Genomic DNA, 19,493 nt, shown 5'->3' on the forward strand with positions numbered 1-19,493 from the left:
GCTAGGTTCCCCTGCATGCTACAGACAAGCTTTCGGAGTTACGGGTTTGTTGCTGTTGGTGTTTTGAACCGTATTTGCCACCCTGAGCTGCTTGGAGTAAGGGAGGGTGCTGTGAGGCCAGAAACCCAATAGGGAATGCAGTAAAAGCAGCGCCAGGACCTTGAGATTACGAGTCTCTGCTGCTTACATGGCGGTGCAAACCCTCCTGCTCTCGGCGGCTCAGATTTCCCCGAATACATAGGAAGACGAGCTGTTGCTCCTTCTCAAAGGCTTCTGCTGCCTCCGCTTGCGTGAGGCATCTCTGGCAAGGCAGCAGCATTGTGAGGCGAGCACCTGCTGCCATGGCAACCAACACCGCTGAAGCGACAGGGACGGCTTGGCCTGTGCCAGAGTAGAGCCTGTTTGGAAGACTTCACCGTCTGCTTGGGTGAGGCAAGAGACACAGGCCTCCCATGCCCTCCCAGAAGGCTGGACCCGAGACCTGTGCCCTTAACGTTGCCCTAGAGATCTCAGCCTTATTGGACCCAGGTAAAGATGGCGCAAGCAGGCCCAGCTAACTTGACCCCCTCTTCCCACCTCCATCATTCCCCGCCGTGGACCCAGGCCAGGCCACGAGGTGTGGCCTCTCCTATTGCTCCGTTTTCTAGGGGTATGTGGGGTATTCGCACTCATGGCACTGGGAACTGTCCTCATTAATACCCCCTTATTCCAGTATTCCTCTTTGCAGGCTGCAGGTAAGACTGGGCTTCCCCCAGCAGGGAAAGAGGCAACTTTGGGACACAAGGGTGAACTGGTTGGATTTTGGGTCTGATCCAGACATAGGCAAATTCCGGCCCTCCAGATGTTTGGGACTACAGTTCCCATCATCCCTGACCACTGGTCCTGTTAGCTAGGGATGATGGGAATTGTAGTCCAAAACATCTGGAGGGCCGGAGTTTGCCTATGCCTGGTCTGATCCATCGAAATCCACAAAACTAGTTTATTGTATATTCTTGTCTGATAAATCTGCAGTGTGTGTTGCAAGCTCTGGAATATTGTGGGATTATGTAGCGGTAAAAGTGTCGGCCTAGGACGGGCCTAGGCAAACTCGGCCCTGTTTGGAGACTACAATTCCCATCATCCCTGACCAATGGTCCTGTTACCTAGGAATGATAGGAGTTGTAGTCCCAAAACATCTGGAGGGCCGAGTTTGCCTAGGCCTGGACTAGGAGCTTGGAGGCCGGAGGTGCTTGCCCTGCTTGTGGGAGGCCCATTGAAATTAATGGATATTATTAACTCAGGTACATTAATTTCAATGCATCTGCTCTGAGCAGGTGGGGAGAACCCAAGAGATGGCCAGGTCAGAGGCAGTAATGCTTCTGAATACCAGTTGATGGAAATCACAAGAGGGCTCTTTTGCTCAAGTCCTGCTTAGAGGTTTCCCCACAGGCGTATGGTTGGTCACTATGAGAACAAGATGCCGGCCTAGCCTGATCCACCAGGCTCTTCTTATGGCCTTATGAAAGATCAGGGCTAATAGCAATGAGGACCCAAGCAATACCATTGCCTTATCGTTTAAATGTGTGGAGCACATGGCAGGCAGAGGCAGATGCTTAAAGGACCTTGGACCAGTTTAATGGAACACACAAGATTTTAGAGCTCATGTTGCCACCTGCCAAAATTAAAATTCCATCCCAAATGTTTAAATCAGATGTACAGTAGTTTCATAGTTTTAGTTACAGGTAGGTAGCCGGGTTGTTCTGACGTAGTCGAAACAAAATAAAAAAATTCCTTCCAGCAGAACCTTAGACACCAACTACGTTTGTCATGGGTATGAGCTTTCGTGTGCATGCACACTTCTTCAGATCCCCAGACGCTTATATGTAGTCGTGTTGGTCTGACGTAGTCGAAACGAAAAAATAAAATAAAAATAAAAAATTCCTTCCAGCAGCACCTTAGAGACCAACTAAGTTTGTCATAGGTATGAGCTTTTGTGTGCATGCACACTTCTTCAGATCCCCAGACGCATATATATATCCGTGTTGGTCTGACGTAGTCGAAACAAAATAAGAAAATTCCTTCCAGCAGCAACTTAGAGACCAACTAAGTTTGTCATTGGTATGAGCTTTCGTGTGCATGTTTTTTTTTGGGGGGGGGGATGCAGGGGTACGCATACCCCTAAACATTTTGTGAATCTTTTGTCCATTTACTGTATTTATTTTCCCCAATTTGAAGTATAAAATGGTGATTTTCTTGAGTCAAAATGAGAGTACCCCTAAACATTTTTTAAAGAAAAAAAACCCCCACTGGTTTTAGTTGTTTACTCCCCAACCTCAAACCCAAATTTTGCTCTGTCTCAGATTCGGGTTCTAAGAATTTGCGATTTCCATCTCAAAATGTAAATATTCCACAACCACACAAACACAGAAAGACACACATACTTAGAAGAAGCTCAGTTCCAAATTAGCATTTGCAAATGCTAAAATTTGGGACCAGAATTGGCAGGGGGTCAGGGGAGGATTTCACAATTTTAGAAACGTTGAACTCTTTTAATCTCCAGCTGACACCTGGGACCGAGCTGGTGTTAGGTGTTTAGGACGGTGTTTTATGGTTCATAGTGACATTTGTAGCACTGGGCACCACTGCATTTAGGGATGGGTGAATCTGTCAATTTCAGTTTCTCTCAGTTGCTCATTTTTCCAATCTCATGTCCAGTTCTCCACATGTCCACATCACTTTGCAGTTTGTTTGTTTCAAAAAAGTTACTTGCAAATCAGTGTTCCCTAACATAGTTCATTTTTGTATGTTCTTTTCACGAACATATGCATTTTTGTGTATTAATTACCCAACCATATGCATTTTTGTACACATTACTTATCTGGACTAACGGAAAATTCAGAGAAGTTGTGAATCTTGAAGGATAGCTATGTTTAGGTTTGCATATTGTTTCCCAAAGTGCACATTGGCAGGTACACCATTAAAAGAGAACTGAGTAAACTTTCTCTCCCATCCCTAAGTGCATTTTAACAGGTGACTAGATCCATTTCCCCTCCCTCTCATCTCAGAACACAATGGCATTTTTCACAGCCCCCCTCTTCACTTCGGCCTCACCACTTGGTAGCTAATAATAATAATAATAATAGTAATAATAATAATAATATATTTATACCCCGCCCATCTGGGCGGCTTACAACAGAAAAATGAAATAAAATAATATATTAAACATTAAAAGTCTCCCTAAACAGGGCTGCCTTCAGATGTCTTCTAAAAATCTGGTAGCTGTTTTTCTCTTTGACATCTGATGGGAGGGCGTTCCACAGGGCGGGCGCCACCGCCGAGAAGGCCCTCTGCCTGGTTCCCTACAACTTGGCTTCTTGCAACGAGGGAACCCCCAGAAGGCCCTCGGTACTGGACCTCAGTGTCCGGGCAGAACGTTGGGGGTGGAGACGCTCCTTCAGGTATACTGGACCGAGGCCATTTAGGGCTTTAAAGGTCAGCACCAACACTTTGAACTGTGCTCGGAAACGTACTGGGAGCCAATATAGATCTTTCAAGACCGGTGTTATGTGTTATTCTCTAACCATGGTGGCATCCTGTCCCATGAAATTGCAGCAGGATTGCAGCGTGATTTTTCCTCCTCTTCCTTGGCAGCAGCAACAGCCGCTCCGCCGCAGCCATGGGCCCCCCTGCCCACTTGGTCACAGGCCTGGTAGGAGCTGAGAAATGGCACAGGGACACCCATGCCACAGTTCACGACACCTCCAAGCTGACGCAGCGCTGCGCAAAGGATGCCCTCGACCTTTGGTGTCCACTCCGAGCCCCAGGCCAGCCTGAGGAAACACCGTACGAGAAAAAGGTCAAGATCGACTCTTGGAAATTCAAGATAGATGTCCATCCAACTGGAGAGGTGACAAGCAAGCCACCGGAGGGGCCGGGGGTGACCCTGTGGAGGAGCAAAATCAAACCCCCTCCTTGGGTGTGCAAGATGGCCTTGCCCTGCTGCCGCGACTACGCCACCCTCAAGAACAACGAGTATGTGGCCCAGTACGTCAGGGAGACGCGGCTGGTGGTGAGCCGCCTACGACAGGCTCTCCTGGAGATCAACGACCAGTTCAAGATGATGCTGCGTTTGAGATTACAAGTGGACGCCACGCTGGATCAAATCCGCCAGGGCCTCGTTACCAACAAGCAGAGCCAAGCCATTCGGGAGCACCGACCGGAAGTAGAGAAGGTGAGACCTGCATCTCAACCCTACAGTCAACCCATCCTACCACTTACAAAACAACCAATGCTATCAGTGGCTACTCATCCTGATGGCCATGCTCTCCCTCCACTGTTGGAGGCGATATGCTTGCTTATGCATGTCACTTGCTGTTGTGCCCGGGTCCTCCTTGTTCGTTTCCTAGAGGCATCTGGTTGGGCGCTGTGAGAACAGGGTGCCTGGCTAGATGATCCTGCAGGTCCTTTTTACGTTCTTAGTCGACTCGCCCTGCACGTTCCCAACCACTAGATCTCAAACAGCAAGTGTGCTCTTGCATGACATTTATTGAGTACCTGAGCCTAAGTTTTTATTTCTTCTGAACACCTTGCGGGGCTCTCTGATTCACCTTGCGCTCCCACCCAAAGCATATAGTGCTTGCTTCACTGTACAGTACAGAACATACTGTACTGCAAAGCAGGCAACACACACACATATACACACACTAGGGCTGGGCGATATCTGGTTTTCAACACTGTGATATGTCACCAGCTAAACATTGCAATACAGTGGTACCTTGGTTTAAGTACTCAATTCGTTCCGGGGAGCCATTCGGTCCCTGAAAAGTACTTAAACCGAGTGCCATTTCTGTGTGTGTGTGTGGAGTGCTTCTGCGCATGCACGCGCCACGCAGATCGCTTCTGCGCATGCGCACGCCGTGGAACCCAGAAGTAAACACTTCCGGGTCTGCAGAGTACTTAAACCAAAAGTACTCAAACTGGAACATTCTCAAACCGAGATATGACTGTATACCAAAATATCATGATGTTTGAAATAAGGATGGAGCACTGACTGGCTTCACAGTTTTCCCTGCATCATGGCTTTTGCATAACACACACACACACACACACACACACACACACACACACACACACACACACACACTGGCTGGGCAAGGTATTGATACATTGCCCAAAATTGGTTTGACATCCACATCGTGGTAACGGTTTCATAATATTCAACATGGCGATATACAGCGAATCACGATGTATTCATGTGCTATGCAGTCTAGTTTGCAACCATTCACCCACCCAACCTTTGTTCCTCTCCCTGGTATGTAGGTACCTGACAAGGTAGATGCACTGATGAAATGGGAGAAGAATGAGTTTCTGAAACAGAAAGCCAAGCTGGAAGAGATGATGGCGATGTCAGAAGATCATATGAAGGTAGGAAACAAGGCTGGGAATGAAGGCAGGGACAAGCCTCTACAATCTGTACAGGCAAGGGAGGCAGACCCGGTGGACACCAGCACAATTATTATTCTTATTATTTTGTTGTTATTTATTGAATTTATGCCTGTTGTCTTTGTCCATGGAGTTTTCTTGGCAGGGATACTGGAGTGGCTTGCCAGTTCCTTCTCCAGGTGGATCATGTTTAGTCAAAACTCTCCACTATGACCTGTCCATCTTGGGTGGCCCTGCATGGCATAGCTCATAGCTTCTCTGAGTTATTCAAGCCCCTTCGCCACGACAAGGCATTGATCCATGAAGGAAGTAAGAGCTGGACCATAAAGAAGGCTGATTGCCGAAGAATTGATGCTTTTGAAGTGTGGTGCTGGAGCAGACTCTTGAGAGTCCCATGGACTGCAAGAAGATCAAACCTATCAATTCTGAAGGAAATCAGCCCTGAGTGCTCACTGGAAGGACAGATCGGGAAGCTGAGGCTCCAATACTTTGGCCACCTCATGAGAAGAGAAGACTCCCTGAAAAAGACCCTAATGTTGGGAAAGATTGAGGGCACTAGAAGGGGACGACAGAGGACGAGATGGTTGGACAGTGTTCTCGAAGCTACGAACCTGAGTTTGACCAAACTGCGGGAGGCAGTGCAAGACAGGAGTGCCTGGCATGCTCTGGTCCATGGGGTCACAAAGAGTCGGACACGACTAAACAACTAAACAACAAATTGAATTTATATACTGCCCTATACCTGGAGGCCTCAGGGCGGTTCACAGAAAAGATCAACATATAAACCAAATATATATATAATCAAAATAAAAACAGCAACCCAATAACACCCCCCTGCATACACAGAAGGGTTTTGCACTCTAAAGTTATCCCCTCTAAAGGGAAGACAAAGGAAATGAAACACATTTTTAAAAAAATAATTCTTACTGATTTTTAGATAAACAAAATTTTAGAATGTTTTCAAAACATCTGGGGACACTTCCGTTTATTTGGTGTTAGTTGACACCCTTGATAAATATGAAAGCTTAGGATCGCCTCGCTTTTTTGTTATATTGCTATATTTTTTATTCTGCTTTTGGGGACTTTTTGCTTTTCTTATAAAACAATTTTTAAAGCAGCAATACATGTACTGCTACACATCACAGAATCCTATGATCTCAGGAGGTGAGGTAGCTTTGTTACATGTGCTGGGATTGGTAGTCCTGTGAGATTAAACTACAGTTCCCAGCATTCTTTGGGGGAAGCCATGTGCTTTAAATATATGGTGTGGCTGTGACCCCTTATGCAGCCATTCAACACAATAACTGGATGGAATTGTCACTGCAGGAGGCAATTCTGAGAGGGAAGGAGTTGAATTATAGTTGCTGCTGGCGGTGGAGCTTTCTCCCTCCGCTGCACCTAAATGGCGTGGCTCAGATTTGGGGTTGGAGGGGCATGGACGGAATCTAGTTTCTTATCATGGTTTCTTCCACCCAACGACTTGTTGCAGGCACTGGGCACATGTCGGCAAACTCTGGAAATGCTGTCCAATGAACGGGGCCGTGTTCTGGACCTGATACCGCAACCTTTCCGCATGGTTCTCCTAGGGGCTGGGCGTGATTCCTGGCTTGGACTGAGCCGTCCCTCATCCCCCTGGGTGGAGCGTAACGAGACACCCGTCCCTAACCCCATTGCACCCTTCACACCAGGTAAGGGGGAAATCCCTCCCCAGCTTCCATAAGGAAAATTATTTACAATTCATATCACTGTACTTGCCATTCATTCGTTGGGCAGGCTACATAAAAATGAGGGGCAGTGCTTGTCTCTGGTCCCTCAAGTATACCGTAATGGGTTGGCCTAGATTTGCATAGGCTTAACTTTGGTACTTTATAGCTCCAAGACAAAAACACAGAACTGAACTGGAAACTGACCTTAAAATAGATTATTTAAGGGGCAGGGGCAGAGAATAACCCACCGGCAAAGGGAGGTGACGAGCTAGGGTATTATGCACCATTTAACAGAACCAACAAGCCAGATTTAAGAAGCTTCCCAATTTCCTTTCCAGAGTGTGCGGCAGCTCTAGAGGATGCCCGGCGCCTCACCTCCCTTACCAAGGTTGTGCTCCAACAGTTGCAAAAGGCCATCAATGAAGCGCAAGAGACCCGCAATACAGCCCACACCACCATTGAAAACAGCCTGCAGGGCAAGAGGGATGAGACTCTCTGTCATAAGGTAAAGGGAGACCCAACATGCTGATAAATTGGCTGTGTTACACATGAAATTATTCTTGCATGTGTATACAGAACCACATATTGACTTGAAACTCTGCCTTTTAACGCTAAGTCTCAGCCTCAGTGGATGCATCTGTGAAACTTGTTTATGCAGCGCTGCTCAAAGTCAACAAAGCTGTTCCCACCTTCTTGATTAAACATGCCTCTGCAACGCAGAATTTGGGCTACTGTACACACACACACACACACACATCTTGCACAGCAAAGTTACAAAATGTGGTGGTAGCCAGTAGCTCAGGTCCCAAGTAGAAGTGATAATGATCCATGTTATTAGACCTTGCATGCCGTGTCTTTTGAAAAACATAAATAGCAGGCATAGGGACCCCTGAGATGCGTCAGGACTGGCATGGGAGAAGTGGGTGGGCTTTCACCTCTACCACAGTCCCACTCAGAATACTGCTTTTGTTTTTTGTAGTGTTTAGTGGCATAATTCTCAAGTATGATCTAATTTAGTGGCATGTTCTCAAGTATGATCTATGATTCTATGAGTCTAATACGGTAGGCGAAACTTAATAGTCGGAAATTCAACCCCTTTTCTAATTGCTCCTGCTCTTTGCATAAACAGTAAATTGCAAGAACTCGGGCCAGAATGAAAATGGATTTCAAATAAATCTTCACAAGTTTTATTTGTGTGATGAGGAGTTCAAATAGGAGTCAATCCCAGTATTGAAGGCAAATAAAGATAAATTCCAGTAAAAATCAGGACAAGGCCCTGTTTCGACAATTTTTCGTCAGCTGGAATATTGAGAAATTAGAAATGAAGAATTGTATATACTGGGATTGACTCCTATTTGAACTCATCACACAAATGAAACCTTGTGAAGATTTATTTGAAATCCATTTTTCTTCTGGCCTGAGTTCTTGCAATTTACTGTTTATTTCTGGACTTTACCAAGAACTCCAATTTCTCCTGCTCTTTGCATGCCTGCACACGCATTCTCACCTTTTCACACCAACAGCACACTCATGTTTCCAAACAATCTGACTCAACATCTTCATTGCTTTCTCTTTGGTAGGAACGGCTTGACATTACTCTGGCAGGAACTCGCAGCACCCTGCATCGCTGCCAACGTTTCCAGCATGAGATGCGTGTTACCCGGGGCATGGCTTTGGTGAGCAAGAAGAGCTGAAAAGCGCCAGTGCTGTGGGTCTTCACATTCCGGTTCCCTCCAGCTCTGCCTGCTTGGAGATTAACTGGGGAAGACTTGCCCTCCTCTTTCCCTCTCCACCCCCGGGAATCCTCCTTTGATTCTGAACCATCTTTGTATCCACAGGGTCCTGAAAGTAGCAAGTACCTGGAGACACGGGAGAAGCTGACACGGCCAGTGGTGCAGGTGTACCAAAGACATGTAGGAACACAGCTGCCTGAAGCTGCAATCCTCAACCAGGTAGGATGCCAGTAGGGACAACGATCAGACATTTGACTGCAATACAACTGCGGTGGAGAACTGGATCTGGCTGGTAGACCAGATCCTTATTCCCTGCACTCCCCCTGCCACATCTTCTACAGGCCAACTTCGGCTGATAGGCGAGTCTGCCCACCTGTCAGTTATCTGACAATGATGTCAGGTGACCTGTTTTCCTCTGCCTGTGTGGCTTGAAATAAAACCACTGCTGGCAAAGGGGCAGGGCTTTGGAAGTGCTGACAACGAGCTGATTGCTGATGCTTGCAAAAATTAGTTGACTCTCTCCCTAAAGCTAGAACCTTATGCCGGTAAAGTGGGTACAGGTTATAGGGATGGACAATTGCCTCTTGTTTGACTGGATGAAGGTGGGCATGTTTGTACCTCGATTTAAGAACAGTCTGGTTTAAGAACTATTTGGTTTACAAACTCCGCAAAACCGGAAATAGTGTCTTGGTTTGAGAACTTTACCTTGGTCTAAAAATGGAATCTGAACAGTGGGAGGGCACAGGCGGCGGGAGGCCTCATCAGGGAAAGCACGCCTCGGTTTAAGAACAGTTTTGGTTTAAGAACAGACTTCCGGAACTGATTAAGTTTGTAAACTGAGGTACCACTGTATAGGCTCCGGAATTTCTGGAATGTAGTCTACTGTCGAACCCATTGCTCCCACCCACTTTTCTGCTTGGGTCCATCTCCCACTGGCATGCAGCCTCCAGAAAACTGCTTGAGGGAATGCAGTCCTTAAGACTAAAAAGGGTTCCCTGCCTGTGCTGCCTGTATAGGAATTGGGCTATTTCCACTATAGATGTCCACTCACAGGAAAATCCTACTGAGTTCAGTGGAACTTACTGCCCAGGTAAGTGAGTCTAGGACTGGAGGCAACAATGCTAAATTGAACTATCTGTACAATGCAAACCCATCTTGTTGATGGGAAGCTGACAGGTAGGGTCATCTTCCCTAACTCCGGACGACCTGCTTACTTGTCTTTTTCTGCCTTTGTGTCTCTTTGTAGTCCACGCAACAGTTAGATCGCTCTATAGCAGAAACAGGGGAGAACATTAATCAGCTCAAAGCCACCCGACGTTACCTGCGCAGCTGCATTCATGACAAGCAGACGGGCTACCATGTGGATGGTAGTATTAAACGGCTGCGGCAGCGCCGCATGCTTCCACGCACTAACATGAATGAGGTTCTTGACTTGGTCTACACCTAAGGAGCAGAGCAAATGCCTGGAGAGATCATACAAATAAAGAGCTGAACATGCTAGAAAGGCCCAGTATAATTTCCTCCCAACTGGGGATGAGGGGAAATATACGACAGGCTGCAGTCACACAATAGAGAATCTAATAATACAGCATTTTAAAGCTCAATCATTATATATACATATATAGAAAATGCAATTGCAAGTTTTTAGAGGGGAGCGTGATTTCATGAATGACAAGAATTAGTACTTTTCTATTTGAGAATCGAATCAGTAAATCCAAATCTGTCACTAATAAACTTTATGTGTTAAATATTAAATATACGGTCAATGCTGGAGCATCTTGTGTAAATGGAGTCTTTGAATTCTCTTCAGGAAAAAATCTCACCCCCACCAAGTACTTTACTTAGGTACTGGTATCAGTTTGGAAGTAGGAAGTAGGAAGAGACAAAGATCTGAGTGTACTGCTGAGAGGAGGGGCCCTGTTTTGCAAGTGAGCACTTTGCCATGGGCCCCTTCAATAGATCAGGTTGGTTTTCTTTTAACAGTGGTCTGCAGTACGATTCCTCCAAGGGAAAGGAGTCCTCTTGTGAGAGGAACAGCATAATCTATTCACTATGAATACAGCAAAAGACAGAAACCAAATCTGTTAAGTCAGAGATGTGATGGTGGGGACAAATGTCAAGTATGCAACTACCTGGAACCGTAGTACCTCGGTTTGCGACCGCAATCCATTCCACGGAGGCGGTCGCTCGCCGAAGCGGTCGCTCCCCGAAGGCATGCTTCACTGCGTGTGCGAAGCGCCAATAGAGCGCTTCTGTGCACGCGTGAGCTGCACAGATCGCTTCTGCGCACGGGTGAGCTGCGCAGATTATGTCTGCGGTCTGCGCATCCGACGCCACGGAACCCGGATGTAAACACTTCCAGGTCCATGGCGGTCGCTCGCCAAAGCGGTTGCAAACAGAGGTAGGTGTAAACCGAGGTTTGACTGTAGCGGCTGATAAGAAGCAACAGTAGGTTTCACATGCATTTGTGCCAGGCAGCAGGATGGCAGTGTCCATCAGGGTGGTTGGGCGAATGCAATGAGACCGTCTGGCCATTGTAGGGCATACCAGACTGGGCACAACCCGAATATGAGAAGGACACATTTCCCAAACAGCTCTGAAGTAAGGCTTTATTCAGATGGGGGTACATATGTATGGTAGCAGCAAGGGGAGCAGTTATGAATATATTCCAGCCACACATCTGGGCAGTATAATAAATGGAACTGTTTCAGCAGCTCTGAAATTGGTACTGGGGGTTTAATGGGTTGTTTTTATTTTGATTATATATTTTGTGGTTTCATATTTTGATTTTGTTCTGTGAACTGCCCTGAGACCTCTGGGTATAGGGCGGTGTGTGGTCAAAGCATGGTCACTGAGCATGCCATGCATAACTGCCAAGTTCTCCCTTTTTTTAAGGGAAATTCCCTTATGCTGAATAGGCTTCCTCGCGAGAAAAGGGAAAACTTGGCAGCTATGATGCCATGGCTCTAGTGCAGGGTTTCCCAAACTTAGCTCTCCAGCTGTTTTTGGACTACAATTCCCAGCATCCCTGAACACTGGTCCTGCTAGCTAGGGATGATGGGAGTTGTAGTCCAAAAGCCGCTGGAGACCCACGTTTGGGAAACCCTGCGCTGGGGTTTCAGGCCAGCAGAAGAACCCTGAGACACCAAACAGTCGCCCCATTGCAAATGTCTACTGCCTTCTTATAGGGCTCCCCGCCGCCCGGCATGTGCTTGTCTCCGAGAGACTTCGAAACCCAGCCTTCGCCGACTGCCGCGGGGATAAGCTGCGCTTCGGTTAAAATTAACAGTACGCACGCGCCATCTCCCGAAACAACGCGATAAAACGCGACGGAGAGACAAAAAAAGTTTAACTTGTAAAATCTCTATACCTATATTCAGAGGTGCCCAAAATAAATAAATCGACAACCGAATATCGGAAGCGTTACAAAACGTCGCAAGACGTGGTGGGGTGGGGGCGAAATATAAGAAAAACAAGATAAATTTCCTCAGCAACCGCTTCTTCAGCATCCAAGCTGCCATTTTGAATCGGAAGTAGAGGGTGGTTACAGGCGCGCGTGCACGGAACAAACCACGCGAGAACTTCGTTCGCCGAGAGAGAGTGAGAACGTAGCCGCGCATGCGTGTGGCGCGCCGGAAGCCGGTAGCCCGTGCATAAGGTTCTGGGTAACCCCGCGCCTGGCCCTTTTTTGCCTCTGCGAGCGAGCGAAACGCGGGGAGGAGAGCGAAGCGCCTCCATGTGAGTTTCTACGGAGGGGAAAAAAGGGGTGGAAACCGGAGGCTTATTGGGGGGCAGTGAGGGGGTAATACTATCAACCAGCGTGAAGGCCAGAAAAAGGCCTCCTGAGGGGCCGGGAAGGAGGGAGGCGCAGAGAAATCGAGGGCGGCGGTAAAGCCACTGTACGGGGAGGCCCCGCTTCAGATCCCGCCTGACTGCTGAGCTGGCCACGTGGCTGCTCGTCATCCCTCTGTGCTACTCCGCAGGGTTGTTGTGAAGAAGGGAGACGGAGGACAATTTGCGCCTCCCTCCCTCGGCTCCTGGAGGCGGGAGTGGGGGAAACGGCGGGATGCGGGGGGGGGAATGTGATGAGATTTTTTTAAGCAATAGTCGTTTTAAGAAGGGAAGGCGAGCGAGCTTAGCTTTCTCCCCACCTGGCCTTGGTTAGCTGATTGCTTCATTGCCGTGGGTTGGACCAAATGACCCTTTTTGGGGGGGGGGGTCCCTTCCAACCCTACAATTGTGTGATACACTTCAGCCAGGCTTTCAAGTCGTATTTAGCCCCACCAATTTTATATGAGGCCCATTTCAAGAGCCCTCCCTTTCTTTCACCACTTCACAAAAGGGAAAAGTTAGGTCCGATTTTGCAGATCTGCTCCCCACTTTTGCTTAAGAAAGATGTAAGGGACCAAGCCTGCAGTCATACACTTTTGACACTTTGTGCAAAGATAGCATTTCATTTCTTTTTATTTGTTGCACAAGTCAGCTTGTGTTGTCTCATTTGCATTATCGCAAGGGTTTAGGGTGCCAGATCTTCACATTCAGAAGGAGGGTGCAAAACAGTGCCCTAACTTTCTAGACAAGAATACAGCAACATTACAGGTAGCTAAGATGATGGCCTCTGTATATTGTTTAACGGCAGCTCCCATCAGCCCCAACCAGCATGGCTAGTGGTCAGGAATGATGGGAGCTGAAGTTTATCAACATATGATGGGCACCATGTTGGCCAATTTTGATGTATTCATTTATTGTGGAAACGAATCGAGTGGTGGATCTGATAGTGAGCAAGGTAACCCAGATTTGAATGAATTAGCATATGGTATTTTGAGTTCTGTACAGTACATGGCACAAACAGATAGGGAATCTGTATTCAGTGTCTGGGTGCATATGATAAACAGTCAATGAATTGTATATGGGCTGTATTAAAGATGTTGAATGCGGGATGTAGCTCACATAATTGATACCTATCCAAACCTGTGCAATAATCTTGCAGCTTGCTTTGTGTCTTCACAAGATTTGATGTCCTGTGTACCAGTAAAGGGTGACAGCTCATACCTTTCATGTGCATAAAGGTACTTGACCCTGCTATATAAAAAAATCCCTTTTGTGTGGCAGCCAGTATAGGTTCAGTTTGCATATTCTATCGGAGCCATTGAAGGGTAGATCGGGCCAATTCAGGACCTAATAGCTATTTATTCCACCTCTAGAATGACTGACTGGGAGACAGCCCCTGCTGTGGCAGAGACCCCTGATATCAAGCTGTTTGGGAAATGGAGCACAGATGATGTGCAGATCAGTGACATCTCCTTGCAGGTATGGAACAAGGTTGTAAACAAACTGGGCAGAGCTCCAGGGCAGCGTTGTCTTCCGGTTGAGAATGAGCTTGCACCCATGCTTGTTCCCTAATACTTTTTCCTTATGCTTCTTTAGGATTACATTGCGGTGAAGGAGAAATATGCCAAGTATTTGCCACACAGTGCTGGGCGCTATGCTGCCAAGCGCTTCCGCAAAGCCCAGTGTCCTATCGTTGAGCGCCTCACTAACTCGATGATGATGCATGGACGCAACAATGGCAAGAAGCTCATGACTGTGCGCATCATCAAGCATGCCTTCGAGATCATCCATCTGCTCACAGGAGAGGTGAGTTGGACATGGAGCAGAAAAGCTGTCTGTGGAAGCTGACATATTGTGAGATGGGCTTTTGATCCTAGAGGCTAGAGGGAGAGGAGATGGATAAACGCCCACCAGAAAGAAATATCTGGTGTGACTTGAGGCCTAGCTATGCACATTGAAGATTAGTTGACTAAGAAATGTGTTTTAGTCATCTAAAGAGCAAGTGAATGTTCTTTCTACTCACTAGCAGTGTATTTTGGTAAGAATAGTTCAGTGTGTGTTGATTCAGAAGGCAAGCAATAGAAAAATCTAAGTTCCTTCCCAACTCATCAGACACAAATTGTGTTGACTGCTGTGGCCCATTACACACTTCCCATAATTTTCAGTGTGATGCAAAGTACTGTGTTTCTCAGAATATGTTTGGGTATTGGTCGAGGTAAAGGTTTTTAATCCATTCCCTAAGGTCCAATGAGATACATGGATTGCTAAATATGTATGTTACAATCTTATTTTCCCACTTGACAGATTAAAAACTATCAGATCAAATTGGTTCTGACTCACATCCACTTGAGAGTTCTTAAAGTACTCATAAATGAAATTGTGGGTTTCCTAATACATATAAGTGATTTGTTCCTAAAATCAATCTCCATTCTTGCAAGGTTTCCAGAACTACCATAGTACGACTTGGTTTGTGTTGGGTTTTTAGCAGGTGTTAAGCAGTTAGCATTTTCACAAGTGTTTTAATTGTATTATTAGACAGCTCTAGTGAAGGTTTCCACTACCAAGCCTTCTGGATATGTTGGGGTGAAAATTCAGCTCCCCCAAAGTACAGAATTGCATAGGTTTGCATTTACTGGGCTATCCTGATTTGCTATGCATTTGTGTTTCCTATATTATTAGTAATACTCTTATATACTAAGAGCATTTATGTGAATTAACTTTTGGGCAGGTCTCCCTTTCACTTGGGATGAAATTTGCAGGTTTTGTGGATGGGCTTACATGATTCTTCTCAGTTCCTTAAGTATATATTACCTTTGTTGTTTAGCCTTGTTTTTTTGTTTTTAGTTTGGAGGAATTGTTTCTCTCATTGGAAGGATTGTACCAGTGGTAACTGTAGAATAGTTCATAGACCAATTTTATTGTCTAGGAAGATGGGAGGCCTTGTCACTAACTTCCTGTAAGTCAAATAAAAAAATTCCTTCAGTAGCACCTTAAAGACCAACAAAGTTTTTATTTTGGTATGAGCTTTCGTGTGCATGCACACTTCTTCAGATACCTTAAATGACTTCCTGTAAGTCATTTCTGGTATATGAACCTAGAATATTTTTTGCTAATCTTCACTTGTGTGGGCTGTGTCCATTATACAGAAGGGGAAAGTGAGTCTGAAGAGATGTGTCTTATGCAAGTCATGATATTGGCTGTGGTTAGAAGCTGTACGTTACTCTGTGGAGTAGACTGTAGTTGCAGCCTTAACCTGCTTTATCTTTTTACAGAACCCCCTTCAAGTCCTGGTGAATGCCATCATCAACAGTGGCCCTCGTGAAGACTCTACCCGTATTGGTCGAGCTGGCACAGTGAGGAGACAAGCTGTTGATGTATCACCTTTGCGTCGTGTCAATCAGGTATGCGATTGTCCTGTAAGAGCTGTTTGACCGTGGAATGAACTCCCTTGGGAGGTGGTTTTTAAGCAGAGGTTGGATGGACAGCTGTCGGGGTGCTTTAGTTGAGATTCCTGCATTGCAGGGGGTTGGACTGGTTGATCCTCAGGGTCGCTTCCAACTCTACAATTCTATGATTAAGGAAGAGCAGGTTGGCATTTTCTCAGCTTGACTCTGCATGCCAATGTTGTCTCTGTCTCCCCCTGCAGGCTATCTGGTTGCTCTGCACTGGGGCTCGTGAAGCTGCCTTCCGCAACATAAAGACCATAGCTGAGTGCCTAGCAGATGAGCTGATCAATGCAGCTAAGGTGAGGATCAACTAAGAGCAAGTTCCTTCAGTGGGGTTTAAGTAGCTTCCTGACAGTGGAACATTCTAAGCTTTTTTACTGTTATTCTAGTGTGTGGCTAATTAATTTCCTGTTTTGGAAGCAGTTTAACTGCTTCTTCTTCTTAATTTTGAAAACATTTTTCTAGTAGTGTCGTGTTCTTGTGTTTTATGTTTTTAAGTTTTATGCAAGAGCAGCGCTTTCCTGAAAGGCGGTGTAGGAATAAGTAAATTGTTGTCACTTGGAAATCAGCAGCAGGGTTTTCAAAGCCAGATGCAGGATGGTAAATAGGGCTCTCATTATAACTCCAGGAGTGAATTGGTTTGCGGTGATAGTTGTCCTAAACTGCAAAATATACAATTGCAGCACTCCTTGAAGTTTTTAGCTGTAAGTTGCCTAAGAGATGCCTTGTGCAGCAGTAGGGACAGTTCCTGAAACTGAGGCATTGTCACAGCAGCCCACAGTTTCTGTATGTCCAGCTGTTAACAGCATTCTCAGTCAACATAATCCCTCTTGTAAGATGGTTGCTTGACATGCAACCTGGTATTTGGCCCAAAAATCTTAATGGTGTTGTGGGATTGAAATCATAATCTTAAATAGCTGAAAAGGTATCCATGATGTGTGTACACCAGTTGCTGCAACTATTCTGTAGCAACTCCTTCAGCTGTTCATTGGAAGGGTGACTGTGTGAAGGTGTATGTGACTGGAATCGCCACCTATTGGGAAGACGTTATTTGAGCAAATTGCTTCAGGCTGCTTGTGTGTGTATGTTTGTATCTCACGGTTGCTTCCCATTTCTAGGGTTCCTCCAACTCTTATGCCATCAAGAAAAAGGACGAGTTGGAGCGTGTGGCCAAGTCCAACCGTTAAAGAACTGCTGCTGCTGCTGCTGGATATCCAAAGCAAATAAATTCTCATTTTCACACTGTTTTGCTTCTCTTCCTTGCGATCCACCTTCTTCTGAAGCATGTGGAGCTATGCCCAAAAAGAGAATCTGTGTTGTGATGTAGCAGTAGACTTGTCAGTTGCTTGATATCACAAGTGGGGAGAGTTGCTGTCACACTCAAGTCCTGCTTGTGGTCTCTCTACAGGCACCTGATTGACTACTTGGAGAGTATGCTGGACAACATAGACCCATGATCAGATCTAGTTTGGCTGTTGTGTTCTTAAATAAATTAACAGCAACAACCAATCCAGAACCACAGCTAAAACAACTGAAACTGTTAAAGCTAGCATAAACTGCACCCAGCGGGAACTTGGTGCAGAAAGTAAAGCACTCCTAGATTGTGATTAAAAGCCTGGGAGAGAACAAGAAGCTCTCCTTATCATTTGCCCTGAAATAACATAGCGCAGGCACCAGGTGAGCCTGTGGTGGGGCTACCATTGAAAAGGTCCTCTCCCTAGCAACTGCCTAAGTTACTTCATTAGACACCTGGAAAAATGCCTTTGGATATCTCCTGCAAGCCACCTAGATGCCTACTTAGTAGACCCCCAATATGTGTTTTGCCCACTTCTGTTCTGTTCTAAAGGAATGTGGAAGAGTTGCTGTTTCCTGGAGCTCTCTGTCATTTTCATGTCTTCGGGAGCAGAAGAGTTAGGTTACCTTGTTTGTTTTACCCTCAGTCAGGGATAAGTTAGTACAGCTCAGACCTTTGTGCTTAAAAACGGTCATTTGGAATGACATCCTTTGCTGCAAGACATCCAGTCTGTGGACATTTTTCATTTCCAGTTTCTCTAGGAAGGCTGCATTCAGCTATTTGTGTTCATGATCTGCACAAGTCAAAGGTTTCACAGGTCAGTCATGCCTGCAAACCACACAAATCTTGGGTTTTGAATTGCTCCGAACAAACTTGTCTCCTTTCTGTAAAACTTGGTCTTTCACTAAGCAAAATACAACAGGGTTATTTGTTTAGAAAGGGAATTCCAAATTTGCATGTGTCTATTGATGCTGGGTGTGCATCCTTCACCAAGTGCACTACAAAAATTCCATGCCAAGCAGAGTTTCACTTCCCCAAAGAATTTACAGAAGTGACTTTGGCATGGTAAAAGTTGGGAAAGGGCTGTTACTTAGTGGTTCCAACACCACCTTTGTATCCGGAGGCCAGGTTTAATCTTTTCTTAAATTTGCAGCTCCAGGATGAGAGATTGTATTGCAATTTGGTGCGCATAAATACAAGTTGTGGAATTTATCAAATGCCAAAAAGCCGAAGGGCTTTCCACATCCCCCTCCAATCAGCCTCGACTTCTGTACATGGAGTCTGGTTAGCTAACATGGATCATGGTTACAGGTCTGTGGAGATATCAAAGCTGTTTGACTGTACGTCCTTGTCCTCTGTCATTTCAGATAATGGATGAGGAAACACTTTGTCTCCCATTATCCCTGAGCATTGGCCATACGGGGTGGAGTTGATAGAAGTTAAGAGTTGAATGGCATCTGGAGAGCTGCAGGTTCACATAGGGGGAAATCGCCAAACAACTTTTTGAAAGGGGTTTGCTGAAATCAAAGGATTCAGGGGTGAATCCAGTGTCCACATACAGTGGTACCTAGACGCAAAACGGACGCTTTGACAACCGAAGGATTCGACTTACGAAGAGCGCTGTGGAACGGATCGCCTTCGTAAGTCGAGGTACCACTGTAAATTAACTGGCACCACCTGCTCTGCAAAATGTGCGTCCTCGTGATGGCAAGCAGATCAGTGTTCCCCAGTTGTCCCTACTAAGATCCTGTGGGGCAGGTCCTCCCTGTCTGGCTGCATGTCCGTCACCCAACGCCACCTGAAGCAAGTCACAACCACATACCAGGCCACTGGGTTTACCCCCCAGGGGTAGTGGCTTCCTGTTGGTCAAAAATGCCCTTGGAATGACATGGGACAGATCTTCCGGTTTGGTCCTGTCTCACCAGCATGTACGTTCCGCGTTCCAGGACAGGTCCTTGAGGTGGTTCCCTTAAGGGCAGGTTGGCAGAAGAGACTGACTTTCAGGAGGATGCAACTCATCCGGATGCGCTCCTATGGAAGCCCTGTTGCAACAACGCAAGGC

General features: G+C 46.2%; 2 protein-coding genes across 2 annotated transcripts; both read left to right on the forward strand.

Moving 5' to 3' along the window:
• Nucleotides 1-3,424: 3,424 nt before the first annotated feature.
• On the forward strand, nucleotides 3,425-10,509 carry TEKTL1 (tektin like 1). The gene is made up of 7 exons (XM_035106933.2): nucleotides 3,425-4,210; nucleotides 5,299-5,403; nucleotides 6,911-7,109; nucleotides 7,466-7,632; nucleotides 8,708-8,803; nucleotides 8,966-9,079; nucleotides 10,107-10,509. Exons 1-7 carry the CDS (start codon nucleotides 3,656-3,658, stop codon nucleotides 10,305-10,307), a joined length of 1,437 nt encoding a protein of 478 aa, XP_034962824.1. The 5' UTR covers nucleotides 3,425-3,655; the 3' UTR covers nucleotides 10,308-10,509.
• Nucleotides 10,510-12,489: 1,980 nt separating this feature from the next.
• RPS5 (ribosomal protein S5) lies at nucleotides 12,490-17,382 on the forward strand. The gene is made up of 6 exons (XM_035106931.2): nucleotides 12,490-12,598; nucleotides 14,065-14,170; nucleotides 14,288-14,497; nucleotides 15,964-16,092; nucleotides 16,338-16,436; nucleotides 17,256-17,382. Exons 2-6 carry the CDS (start codon nucleotides 14,066-14,068, stop codon nucleotides 17,322-17,324), a joined length of 612 nt encoding a protein of 203 aa, XP_034962822.1. The 5' UTR covers nucleotides 12,490-12,598; nucleotide 14,065; the 3' UTR covers nucleotides 17,325-17,382.
• The last annotated feature ends 2,111 nt before the right edge of the window (nucleotides 17,383-19,493 follow it).

This window comes from Zootoca vivipara, chromosome 2 (genome assembly GCF_963506605.1).
Source record: "Zootoca vivipara chromosome 2, rZooViv1.1, whole genome shotgun sequence".
NCBI lineage: Eukaryota > Metazoa > Chordata > Lepidosauria > Squamata > Lacertidae > Zootoca > Zootoca vivipara.

Coding starts and splice junctions, on each gene's coding strand:
- TEKTL1 (XM_035106933.2), top strand. CDS start 3,656: ATGGGCCCCCCTGCCCACTTGGTCACAGGCCTGGTAGGAGCTGAGAAA. Junction 5,404..6,910: donor TGTCAGAAGATCATATGAAG/GTAGGAAACAAG, acceptor GACTTGTTGCAG/GCACTGGGCACATGTCGGCA. Junction 7,110..7,465: donor CATTGCACCCTTCACACCAG/GTAAGGGGGAAA, acceptor TTTCCTTTCCAG/AGTGTGCGGCAGCTCTAGAG.
- RPS5 (XM_035106931.2), top strand. CDS start 14,066: ATGACTGACTGGGAGACAGCCCCTGCTGTGGCAGAGACCCCTGATATC. Junction 14,171..14,287: donor TCAGTGACATCTCCTTGCAG/GTATGGAACAAG, acceptor ATGCTTCTTTAG/GATTACATTGCGGTGAAGGA. Junction 16,093..16,337: donor CTTTGCGTCGTGTCAATCAG/GTATGCGATTGT, acceptor CTCCCCCTGCAG/GCTATCTGGTTGCTCTGCAC.